This window comes from Suricata suricatta, chromosome 6 (assembly GCF_006229205.1).
Source record: "Suricata suricatta isolate VVHF042 chromosome 6, meerkat_22Aug2017_6uvM2_HiC, whole genome shotgun sequence".
NCBI lineage: Eukaryota > Metazoa > Chordata > Mammalia > Carnivora > Herpestidae > Suricata > Suricata suricatta.
Genome location: NC_043705.1, coordinates 116,747,741 through 116,761,357, shown reverse-complemented (window position 1 = coordinate 116,761,357; position 13,617 = coordinate 116,747,741). Strand labels below are relative to the sequence as shown.

At 35.9% G+C, this 13,617-nt stretch overlaps 1 protein-coding gene across 2 annotated transcripts in view; it reads right to left on the bottom strand.

The window, feature by feature from the left end:
• Positions 1 to 4,462: 4,462 nt before the first annotated feature.
• TTC33 (tetratricopeptide repeat domain 33) overlaps positions 4,463 to 13,617 on the bottom strand; it is a 39,885-nt gene continuing 30,730 nt past the window's right edge. For both annotated transcript variants that reach the window (XM_029940960.1, XM_029940959.1), the window contains exons 3-5: positions 12,861 to 12,942; positions 11,063 to 11,194; positions 4,463 to 7,484 (exon numbers count right to left, since the gene is read on the bottom strand). In XM_029940960.1, the coding sequence (XP_029796820.1) occupies positions 7,131 to 7,484; positions 11,063 to 11,194; positions 12,861 to 12,942 (568 nt within the window). In that variant the 3' untranslated portion in view covers positions 4,463 to 7,130. The remainder of the gene's footprint in view (positions 7,485 to 11,062; positions 11,195 to 12,860; positions 12,943 to 13,617) is intronic.

Below are 13,617 nucleotides of genomic sequence, written 5' to 3'. Positions count from 1 at the left end.
GTGTCTCCCTCTCTCTGACCCTCTCTGTTCATGCTGTCTCTCTCTCTCTCAAAAATAAATAAAACATAAAAAAAAGAAATGTACAAAAGAGCTAATTCAACTAATAAATAAAGTATCAAGGTAGTAGGCTACAAGGCCAACATACAAAATATCGATTGTAGGTCTATGTAATAGCATCAAATTAGAAAATAGAAAATTTTAAACACTCCTTGTAAAAGCATCAAAAATATGAAATATTTAGTTCTATTCATAGAAAACCATAAAGCGTCATTAAGGGAAAGTAAAGATCTAAAAGAATGACGGCTATGCCACAATCATGAATTCAGAGAAAGGACATTAAGACAGTGATTCCACCCAAACATGATCTGTAGATCTAATGCGTTCCAAACAAAATCCTGGCAGACTTACGGATACACAAGTTGATTCTAAAATATGTATGAGAAGACAAAAAGAAAATAAGCAAAAACAATTTAAAAAAATTTTAATGTATATGGAAGGGAAAAGAAACTAGAACAGCTAAACAATTATGGGGGGTGAGGAAGGATAAAATTGGAAAAATCACGCTGACTTTTAAGACTACAATTTTTAAGCCACAATAATCAAGACAGTGTGGAATTGGTATAAGAATAAACATATGAATCAGTGTAACAGAATACGGAACTCAGACCCACAAAGACATAATGAATAGATGTTCAAGATGCCAAGGTATTTCACAGAGAAAGAGGAGTTTTTCAACAATGTTTGAGTAAGGGGACATCAAAAAATGAACCTCGACCTTTACTTCAAACAACACATAAAAATTAACTCCAAGTGGATCAGAAACTTAATTATAAAAGCTAAAACTGTAAAACTTCTAGCAGAAAACATAAACTATTTTTCCGATTTTGGAGTAAGCAGAGATTTCTCAGCACACACAAAGCAAAACCACAAATTATATATATATATAAATTAGACTTCATCAAAAATTTAAAATTCTGCTCTTTGGAAAGTATCACTAAGAAAATAAAAGGGCGGAGCACAAGGTGGCTCAAAAGGGTTAAATGTTCGACTGTTGATCTCGGCTCAGGTCATGATCTCACAGTTCGTGAGATTGAGCCCCATGGTCAGCCCAGATAACAGCTACGCTCTCAGTGCAGACCCTGCTTGGGATTTTCTCTCTCTCTGCCCCTCTCCCACTCACATGCTCTCTCTCAAAATAAACAAACTTAAAGAAAAAAGAAAACCAAAGACAAACCACAGACGGGGGACAAAATATTCACAATATGAAAATCTCATAAAGAGTTTTTATCCAGAATATAGAAGAAATTCTTACAACTCAATAATTAGATATCCCAAATAAAAAACTGGCAAAATATTTGAGCAGGCACTTCCCAAAAGAAGACACAAATGTCAAACAAGCATGCGAAGAAACATTTAACACTGTCAGGGAAATGCCTATTAAAACCACAATGAGGGGCGCCTGGGGGGCTCAGTTGGTTGAGCAGCCAACTCTTCTTTTCAGCTCAGGTCACAATCCCAGGGTTGGACTCTGGGCTGAGCGTGGAGCTTGCTTAAGATTCACTCCCTCTGCCCTTCTCCCCGCTCATGCTCTCTTGAAAATTAAAAAAAAGAGAGATATACTATATATACATCCACTAGTTAAAATGAAAAATAATGACAATATCAAGCATTGACAAGAATATAGAGCAACTGAAACGCTTTAAATACACTGCTTCTCAAAATGCAAAATGGCACAAATACTTGGGAAACGTTTCATGGTTTCCTGTAAAGTTACACATACACTTACCATAAGATGCAACCATCCTACCTCCAGGTAATTAACCAAGAGGAACGAAAACATATATCCACACACAGACCTGCAATGTATGTACACAGCAGCTTTATTCATAAGGGACCACGACTTAGAAGTTTATCAACAACCTAGATGTCCATCAACGTACATGAATAAATAGCTACAGATTGTGGTGTATCCGTACAACAGAATACTACTCAGCAATAAAAATAAAACATATCGCCAATGTACACAATACCATGGATGAATCCCGACATGGATGGATTTTAAAAGTATGCTGAATGTATGTCACACAGAGAAAATATTGTATGACTTGTGTGAAATTCTACGAAAGTCAAATCTAATTTACAGTCACGGAAAGTAGAGTAGTTGAACAGTATTGGTTGTTGTGGTGAACAGAAACGGACTGCAAATGAGCATCAGAGAACTTTTTGGGTGATGGAAATATTCTACCTTTTGATGGTATTGGGGATTCTGTGGTTGATCACATTTGTTAAAACTCCACAAACTGTAGGGGCACCTTGGTGGCTCAGGCGGTCCAGTGACAACTCTTCATTTCAACTCAGGTCATGATCTCATGGTTTGTGGGATTGAGCCCTACATCAGGTTCCACACCGACAACATGGAGCCTGCTTGGGATTCTGTGTGTGTGTGTGTGTGTCTCAATAAATATAAAATTTTAATAATAAATTAAAAATTTAATAAATTTAATAATAAAATTTTTTAAAAACTCAAACTGTAGATTTATAACATAGGTGCATTTTATATATGTAAATTATGCTTTTAAGAAAGTTGACAGGGTTGGAAGACAATTTTATTTATTTTACATTCTTTCCTTCTAATTAAATTGAGTCAATGAGGTGGCTGGGTGGCTCACTCAGTTAAGTGTCTGATTCGGCTCAGGTCATGATCTCATGGTTCAGGAGTTCGAGCCCCACATCAGGCTTTGTGCTGACAGCTACCTCAGAGCCTGGAGCCTGCTTCAGATTCTGTGTCTCTCTCTCTCTCTGACCCTCCCCTACTCATGCTGTCTTTCTCTCTCAAAAATAAATAAAACATTAAAAAATTTTTCTTTAAATCGACTCAAGATTGTAGTCTATCACAATTCCAAGTGAGTAGATCTTTTAAATATCCTGAAAATATGTTTACATATTACCTTGTAATTAACATTCCTTATAATTAACATTCTAATAACAGAATTCCTATGATTTAAAAATTTATATAAAATTAGGGGAAAAAATCCCAATTTGGTTTTTAATTTTCTCATGCTTACTTTGAAATGTAATTTTCACAGGGTGCCTGGGTGGCTCAGTTGGTTAAGTGCCCCACTCTTGGTTTTGGCTCGGGTCATGATCTCACAGTTCATGGGATCAAGCCCCATGTCAGGCTCCTTGCTGACAGCACAGAACCTTTCTCTCTCTCCCTCTCTCTGCCCCTCCCCTGATTCCTCTTTCTCTAAAAATAAATAAACTTTAAAAAAAAAGACTAAAAAACATATTTCTTAAAAAAATGAAATATAAGTTTCACTTTTTGTTGGAGTTTGTGGAAATCATAAAATAATACCCGTTGTCCCCTCCTGTCTTCTGAGCCACTTGAGAGACCAAGTCAGGCAAAGGGAGACTCAGCATGTCAGATTAACTGCTGAAAGATCTAGGTTAGAAAATGTAATTTACGTTTGTGCCAGAAATGGCGACCTGATATCTAACCCAGAATTAGACAGACCCGCTCACCAGGCACGGGCAATCCTACACGACCACAGCGCAGAGAGCCTCCACTGCAAAGGTTACAACTTGTCTGGCAAGAGATTACAACATAGGCTCCATGAGCAAGACAAATCCCAAAAAAGGGGAGAAGCATTAGCATGTTCAGTTCTTTACCCCAAACTCTCTTTCCCAGGGAGGCAGAAGGGATGAGGGAAGGGAGCAGTTGCTTGCTTGATGGTGTCCAAAGAAGCACCGTGAAAGGAAGCCACCACCACCCTGTGACTTCCCACAAAGGATCAGCATTTCTCAACTTGTCTTCTACCTTAGCACACACAGCAATTCACATACAATACGCACAAAGGCACCACTCACGGTACACCAGCCATAAAGCTACCCAGGGCTACCCCTTCCCTTCCATTCAAGGGGGCATATTTAATTGCAAGTGACTAACATGACACATTTCATTGTAATTTACTTTGTAATGAGTAAATCATTTACAAATTTTGTATTTTAATACTGGTTAAAAAAAAAAAACTTTACTTTCTCCATCCTAAAGTGTCATCAGTTACAAAATACACACCACAGGCTTAATAAAAACCCCTCTGAAAAAAATACATTTAATATTAAACCCATTGATTTCAAGATAATTATGGAACTATGGTTCTTTTGCCGATTCACAACTCACTTAAATACAATATGTCATGAAATCAAAGCTCAGAAGGGCTGGCCCAGAGTCAATTTAGAAAGGTTTCTATAGATAGATAGATAGATAGATAAGATTTTTTTTTTAAATATCAGGCTTTGTGAAAAAGCCTCTACACACACACACACACACACACACACACACACACACACACACACACACATACACACACACAATTTTCTTACTGCTGGGAAAGGTAGGGACAAGCTGTTGACATCATTACATAATGCAAAATTTTCAAACTGAAGAGACTACACTGGTCAGTTACAATCATGAAAACTCTAGCTTTCTCAGACAAAGCTTCTTTATTTAAGTCTTCATTATAGTTTTACCAAATAACACCAATTTAAAAGTCTTTCTACTAAGACTACTACCATAAAAATTTGTACCTAGGCCCCTATTACAGATCTGAGTTCTGTGATTTATACCTTGTATGATTTTTCAATGCTTATGTATTTATTAGCACATTTAGGATAAATACTCTATAATCTAAAATCCTGCCGTCTAGAGAATAATATATGGATTCTCAAACCATCAGGCATGATCTGGACGTGTGGTGTTATGACTAATGAGCATCTATACCATACAATTTGCAAACAAGAATAATATAAATTATGTTCAATATAGTGTTCAGTGTTATTTCAGAAGGTATATTAAACATCTTTAATTATATCACTATCATGAACATCAATTATTTTTCACCAGACTCAAAAGTATTTGTTATTGCAGTTAACAGGTTTAGCAAATATCTGTGTATCGAGATGCACATCTTTATATGCATTTTTCTCCTCATGCATAGAAGAGTATTAGCTGAGAATCTTTCAGAGCAAGGATAAATGAGCTCCTTTCTCTCTCCATAATCCATTGTTCCTTTCTCTCCTCCACCTTATGTCTAGACCACCTTATGTCTTCTATTAATCTGGCCAACCAATGTAATAGAGAAAAAACACCAGGTTCTGTTAACAGAATTTAGTGGCTACATGCCCTCCATCCTGGGACTTGCCTCTTTTGGGGCTGAGGCATAGGTTTTATGCCAAGAACAATCCCAACTGATAACCATTTGTCCTATAATATCAAAAGTAGTTACTTCTCACTTTTTGGTAAAGATTACAAAGTTCTCCTCCTTCCTAAAATCAGAAGAAACAGGTTAAATATCTCCATCCTAATTCAAGTTCTTCATAGAAATAGCTAACATTTACTGAGTACTTCCTATGCAAGATACCACACAAGGTGCTCTACATATTTTATTTTCACAAAGGTAAAAATTAAACAAATCAATCAAAATTTTTCAAAAGCTAACAACACAGAGGAAAATCTTTAAAGTGCAGAAAAAACTATTCACAAATTACACGATAAACAAAAATCCACTACTCAAAACCACATACCAAAGGGTAAAGGTTCACTACCCTTAAGTACCCTGTGAGAATATCCTTTATTAAACAAAATAAAATGTAACTAATATTTGTTTTTTTGGATTACTCTAAAACTATTCTCTCTAACCACAGCTAACTTTCTGATGTAACTTTGGGAGAAAATCTTACACTCTGAAAAGAAAAAGAGGTTAAGTATCCTACTAAAGGAAAAATTTTTTTAAATCATCTCAGAAAAATGCAGACCATTACTTACATGCTCCAACAGGTTAAGATTCCTTAAAATAAAACAGCTTACTTTCATCTCTAACAAGGAAAAAATTAATTTTATAATAGCTTCCTGAGTGTCAGAAGTAACAGTACCCAGTAGTTCTATATAATTGTACTATATGTAGTATAAAAATAATAACTCACATTATCAATGACGGTATCAATTTGTGATTGTGACTGTGGCCTTTCAATGAAATATTTCTTTAAATATATCCTTCTCTCCTCATGGTATTGTACCACAAGTCATTTTTCAGTTTCTATGTATGTCATGTCCAAGCTATCCACTAATGACACTCATTAACAGCCTTTTTTTTAGAAAGATATAATTTAGCTATTTAAAATTATAATTTGAGTAGTTTCAAAAAAGCTATCTAGAAAAAGAATTCCAAATCATCAGCTTGAAAGTTATAAGCAAAAGACAAGATTTTTTTCAGAGTTTTTAAGCTTTTAAAAATAAGGAGAAAGAAATAGTGCTCTTGACTGGAACAAAGCAGCAAGACAATTTGACACGCAACACCTATAAAAGCCATTCATGTTTCAAAAATGCCCGTCTTAAACATGACTCACTGTGTAAGGAGTGCTCGATCTACTTTCACAACGAAAACACCACCATCCTTGTGACATCGATCAGTATTTCACATATCTAATACTGAACAAGGCATCTATCACTGTTATGGTCATTTTAAAGTCAAAAATATAAGCACAAATCAGAACGAAGAGAAAGTCCAGAAAATCAGAATGTACACATTTGCATGCATTTTCAGCCAAACATTCAAAGATTCCATATATAACCAAATGAAAACTTTGAATCAAAATAAATGTCAAAAAATATTTGAGCTTTGGGAGACTTCTTCTAATGCAACCAGAAAAAGAGAAGAGTGTATAGTAATAGGAGTATATTTTAGGAGGGAAAGAAATCACCAACTTCCTTTATCATGAAACAAAAACCAACGAGTCAACATTTTAGTAACACTGGCCATCAAGTTACTATTAGAGAATTCACTTTTCAAGTTGTATCTTTAAAATGCATTCACTTATACTTTTGGATTAAATTAAGTTTATCAATCAAAACCCACTGTACTCACAATTCTAATCTTAAAAAGTTTAAATGTAACTTATTGAAGCACAGCCCAAACACTACACAATAATTCTACCATTTAGTTTTTATATGCCTCATCTGCAAAACTCACTTTACAAATAGGAGTTTTGCTCTGTTTCTCCACAGTAAGTGTCCCTATGCCTCAAACTTTAAGTGGCAATCAAAAAGCCAGATTCACAGGGTTCCTGCTACTTTATCGGGCTTTGATAAAAACAGAGCCATCTGGTGGTGTGGCACCGTCTTCCTTCTCAGTGACTGTCTCTACAGTCCCAGAGGCCGAAACGATAACCATGGTTTTATTTGCCGAAACCGTCTTCTGTTTCTCGGCAATCGCCGCACACACAGCAACAATCTCATCACTTTCAAAGTCATAGTCAGGGATTGACTTTGGCGAGAATTGTGTCATTTCCGCTGACGCGTCACACTTCTTGATCTTCTGTGCTACCTTCTGCTGCTCCTGGAGCGTTCTTGCCCAAGAAAGGTCTTCTTTCCATATTTCAGGGTTCATTGGATAGATGTGAAGGGCTACCTGAAAACTTCGAATTGCCTAGGGGAGAGTAAAAAAAAATCAGTTTTTGTTTGCTTTATTTTAAAAAAATGAGTGGATTTAATATAATCCACAGTATTTACATCTATATCTTTATATATATCTTTTTTAAAACCTATCAGAATGCAAGGATAGAAATTAGGGCTGATGATGACTATGATGAAAAAAGAAAAGTTCAAGAAGTGTGAAAGTGACTGACACTGCTGCTGAAGAGTAAAAATCCATTAAAGTACAATTAATGATATGGTTTAAGACAGGGCAAATGCATTGTTCAGCTTCTGCAGACCAGCAAACATAAGCATCTAGGGTTTCCTGACTAAACCACGATCAGGAAGATACCAAGAATGCCTGCCTATCTTTGAAGCCAAGCGCTTAGCTCCTCATAATGCTAACATATATTGACTGTCACAAGAGATAAAGGATATTAAAGAAGGATAAAGGGGTCGATTTCACCCAGAAGATATAACAATTATAAATATATATACATCCCAACATAAAAACACCTAAATATATAAAGTAAACACTGGCAGAATTGAAGGGAGAAATAGCAATAAAGTAATAGCGCAAGACTACAATACCCAATTCTCAGTAATGGATACAGCATCCAGACAGAAGATCAATAAGGGAGCAGAGGGCCTGAACAACACTACAGATCAAAGGGACTGAACAGACAAATGTAAAACATTCCACCCAAGAGCACCAGAGTACACACTGTTCTCAAGTACAAACAACATTTTCCAGGAGAGATCACATAATAAATGGATAGCATCACATGTTAGGTCACAAAACAAGTCTTATTAACAAACTTAAGGTAACTAAGATCATATAAGCATGTCATCTTTCTTTTTTCTTTTTAGAGAGAGAGTGAGTGCAGGAGAGCAAGTGGGAAAGGGGCAGAGACAGAGGGAGAGAATCTTAAGCAGGCTTCACACTCAGCTTGAAGTCCGACTCCGGGCTTGATCTCACAACCCTGAGATCACGACCTGAGCCTAAATCAAGAGTTGGACACTTAACCAACTGAGCCACCCAGAAGCCCCTTTCTCTGATGACAGCAGAATAGTACTAGATATCAATAGAAGAAAAACTGGGAAATTCACAAACAAGTAGAAACTATACAAAACAATCGTGAACAACCAATGGGTCAAAGACATCAAAAGGGAAATGAGAAAACCTCTAGAGGCCAATGAGAATGAAAATGTAACATACTAAAATTTATGGGATACAGCAAAAGTAGAACTAACAGGAAATTGTATAGAGATAAAGGCAAGAAAGAAAGAAAGAAAGAAAGAAAGAAAGAAAGAAAGAAAGAAAGAAAGAAAGAAAGAAAGAAAGAAAGAAAGAGTGAGAGAAAGAATTAAGCCTATTTCCAACAACCAACTCTTTTTGTTTTGTTTTGTTTTTTAGTTTAAAGTTATTTAAATTCCAGTTAGTTAGCATATAGTATACTATTAGTCTCAGGTAAGAACTTAGTGATTCATAACTTCCAACACCCAACTCTATGCAAAACCTAAATAATTACTCCAGGGCTATCCCCAACTACTGACTTTTAATTTACTACCTGATCTATTTATCTATGTGTTTTCTTGTGTTTTTGTCCATATATATATTATATATATATATATATACACATATCTATATATATGTTTCTGTCCATATATATAAACATCTATAACCATATAACCATTTAACTTTAACATCTAACCATTCTTTCTACATATTTGTGTGTGTATATATATATGTATGTATGTATGTATGTATGTGTTAAAGTTTTTAGGATATTTTCAATATATTTTTATAGTGACCCTTTCTATATGACATTTTAAGTATAGTCATTTTCGTTCTTACCATTCTAGTCTTTCAAAAGAATCTCTTAAGTTTACATAAAAATTACAAAATGAAGTATTTCCAAGTAGAGTTCTAAAAAATTACATTAACTGAGGGGAAAAAATAACACTTTTAATCCCTCTAGGAACTTCACAATTTTAATCGACAGAACCACATCAACGGGGGAAAAAAAAAAGAGCTGAGCAACTGGTTCCCTTGTTCAAAACAATGTAAAATATTAAACAGTCTTACTTTTACCACCTAGTTGAAAGTATCTCTATTGTGTCACCTGCAACATTTTCTTTCTCTATTTGGCAGCCTTTGCTAAACATTACATACTAGAGATTTTTTTCACATTACCATAGACACTTAACAAGCAAAACTGATCATGCTTTTTAAGTTTTTAAATAATGGAGAAAGGGGGGGAAAGTATTATGTAATACGCTTTGTTTGTTTTCCTATTAGCCTATTAGAAAACAAAATACCATGAACTTCTTTTCTCCAAATCTGGTATGATTTAAGTCTTCAGGTAAAAAAAAAAAAAAAAAATGGACTTTAAACTGATTTCCATCACTGTGAATCTCATTTCAGATTATCATATTTAAGTTACTTGACACCAGTTAATCTCTCATCAAAATTTCAGAGTTATTATTTCTGAGAATTTGACCAACATCTGTTTTTGGTAAACAGAAATAATACTTATAAGAGTACCAGAAAAATCTAAGTTATCCATAACTTACTAAAGCCATTGTTAGTATAAATTCAGGATTTACCAGTAATTTCCTTAGCCTTTAAAGAAACTACTTTTAATTTTTCATTGATTGGTTTCTAACTGTAAAAGGCACGTAAAGCCTTGCAACATCTTAATTAAGGACAAACGAAACGTGACGGTCCTAGACTAGATCCGCAAGCATGCTTTAGAAGTCCGCTCCCGGGCACGCGGAGCCCTGCCTAAACAGAAACAGAAACAGGGTGACTGTCCCACCCACCTCTCTCCTACTGAGCCTGCCCTTCCTGCAAGTTATGGTCTGTACAAGGTGAGAAATGCATTAAGTATCAATTAATAACAAACACAACACAATAAGTATTTCATTTTCATCAACTTCTGCCCTGCCCTGTTTTTCCCTCACGAAGCTTGACAACGTTTCCTACTTTGCCGTCTAAATATTTACCGCCATTACTCTCCCATACCCTACTTTCCTCCTACCTTTACATAATTAGTGGTTTTGTCTTCATGTGCTACTGGCATCACCTTGTAAGTGGGAAATTTAATGTTGCAAAAACCTAACCTAAAAGTTGCTTACTTTACATATTTTTCAATAAGGTTTGCCAAATGCCTTTTTTTTTTAATTTCATGATGTCTAATACCTGAAAAAATATTCTGACTCCAATATAACTGATGTTTATAATGAAAAAGACGTGGGGCCACCTGGGTGGCTCAGTTGGTTGAGCGTTTGATTTCGGCTCAGGTCATGATCTCATGCCTCATGAGTTCGAGCCCTGTGTCAGGCTCTGCACTGACAGCTCGGAGCCTGAAGCCTTCTTCAGATTCTGTCTCTGCCCCTCCACTGCGTGTGCTCCATCTCTCTCTCAAAATAAATAACTTTGATCTGTGTTTATGGATTAATACCTTAAGAGATAATTTGCTTTTTGCTCTTTGCATAAATGTATAAATGGCTATTTACTTTTTGGTTCAGCTAATCAAAAACACATCAAAACAAAATTTCATCATTATAATCATCTGACTTCCTTACCAGGACTATCTCTCCTAATCCAAGCTGAGCACGTCCCAAAGTCTGCCAAGACTCCCATGAATGTGGATTTCTCTGGACAGCCATTTCAGCTGCATGTACTGCTGGGAACATTTCATGAAGAGACATTAGGACCTATAGCCAAAAAGGAGAAATAAAATCTGTCAGTAATCTTCATAGACTAGCAAGCTACTAATGAATAACCACACACAAACGAACCTTTTCATTAAAAAAACAGTATTTTTAGTCTGGTAAATATAGCATTTTAGTGGTTTTGACCCACTCCTCTGCCAATCAGGGTCAGGAACAAATATTCTTCCTATTCCTAAAATTAACTATGAAAATATAAACCATCCCCTTTCCAGTCACTGAACCCTGCTGTCCCTCTGGTTAAAATAAGGTGGTCATATTCTAGCCATGGTGGTTCACAGCTATTTGAACTCTTGATTCCACTTCTGATTGTTCTATATAATTGCAGTTTTCAGGAGATCCTGGGTCTTCCTGTTAAACGAGGTAAACCTAAGTTTGTTCAATCACCCATCCTATAAACATCTTCCTGCTACAAAAATCATTTAAACACTCCACAGGCCTCCCCACAACTGGGTTCTTCAAACCATAGAATGCAGAAAAATAGGGAGTTCTAGAACCTTCCACTTCAATCTATGGGAAAAGGCTAGATTTTATCTATCATTTTGGGGACCATTCACATTTCACAAGATTTGTAACACAATTATCATTATCGAGGTCTAAATTAAACTGTCTATTTCATACCACATATACTGTTTTTAACATGTATCCAGTCAAGACTGAAAATTAAAGACTTAATCAAATGAAGGTCCTCACAGCACTTCATTTTTTTTAATAGAGGGTTCTTGGGGCTTTTTTAAATGTCCTATTTATTTTTATGAGAGAGAGAGAAAGAACACACGTAGGGGAGGAACAGAGAGAGAGGGGAGACACAGAATCCCAAGCAGGCTTCAGGCTCCCAGCACAAAGCCCGACGCAGGGCTCAAATTCATGAACTGCAAGATGATGACCTAAGCTGAAGTCGGACACTTAACCAACTGAGTCACCCAGGTGCCCCAGTGGACATAATTTACTCAGATTTTTCTTGGCTAATCTAAAGTCAACGCTGATAAATAACGTGTCCTATGTTTGACGTCATTATCTGAAAGACACCTGTAAGGTGTGGAGATCAAGGCTGAAGGGCAGCTACTCCCTGACAAAACTATGTCTGATGTTCAGTAGAGATTTTTAAAGTCTTCTGGATAACTTAATCCAAGGGTGCTCAGAGATTTACTTTATAGACTTTCCCACAAAATATTAGAAATGTATTTTTAAAGTTCAAATGTTATTTTTAAACTATTAATAAATTGAGTCTATTCTGACCTTTTGCTAAGGACTAGGCCATTTTTAGAGACGTATCATCCAGAGTCCAACCTACCCTCATTCTGAAGAAACCAAGTTATTGGTCAGTCCACTATAATTAATTTCCAAAGAAAGCAAACAGAGTTTATTTAAGAAATCACCAGTCACTTCCAAGAGATAGCCATCTCTTCACATCTTACCATATGTTGAACAAGTTAACGTCATTGCAAAAATAAATGAATTTCTAATGTTGTGCACGAGGCAGAGCAATAAATATGGTGACATGGTTTTTGGGGAAGGAAATATTGAAAAAAACTAAAATGACATATTTGAGAAAGAAAATGGAAATAAATACTGGTTCATTTCTATTCACCAAACAAATACACACACAGTACAATTTCATAACGGAGGTGAAATCCGCCATAACCATTACCTGTGATTTCATCTCATACAGCGTTGCATCATCTGGGGTTAACTGCAGAGCTTCGTCCCATTTCTGAATCGCCTCTCGATACCTACGGTTGTGAAGTCACATCAGTATTATATTTTCAGTAAGTCCCTGAGAGTACACGATCAGATTTTAAAATCAGGTACTCACAAATAACTGTTTATCAAGAAATAGCTCTATTTAGGAACTAATGATAATGTAATAATGTTATAAAAGCAAGAATAAGAGATAAAGGGAAAGGTGGCAAAAGAAAAAAAGACAAACAAATTAAATAAAAGGTGTATTAGAAATCTTTCTCCAATTTTGTTTTATGGATTGAGAAATCACCACCAAAATTTCTTTTTTTCATCAACCTCAATGTGCAAATGTTGTCATGAATGTTCGATGTAATGAGGAATTCATAATCCAGGTGTAATCCTGGGCTCTGCTGAGCAATCTAGACACAGAACAATTTAAGAAGTTGACTAGTAAATATATAAAGACTCTTCAGGGTTTTTTTTAATGTTGTTGTGATTTTTTTGAGAGAGAAAGGTACAGCATGAGCAGGGGAGGGTCAGAGAGAGAGGGAGACACAGAATCTGAAGCAGGCTCCAGGCTCTGAGGACAGAGCCTGACGTGGGGCTCGAACCCACTATCTGTGAGATCATGACCTGAGCCGAAGTCACACACTTAACCAACTGAGCCACCCAGGTGCCCCAAGACTCTTCAGTTTTAAGCTTCCTTTTTTCCTTTTTTTTTTTTT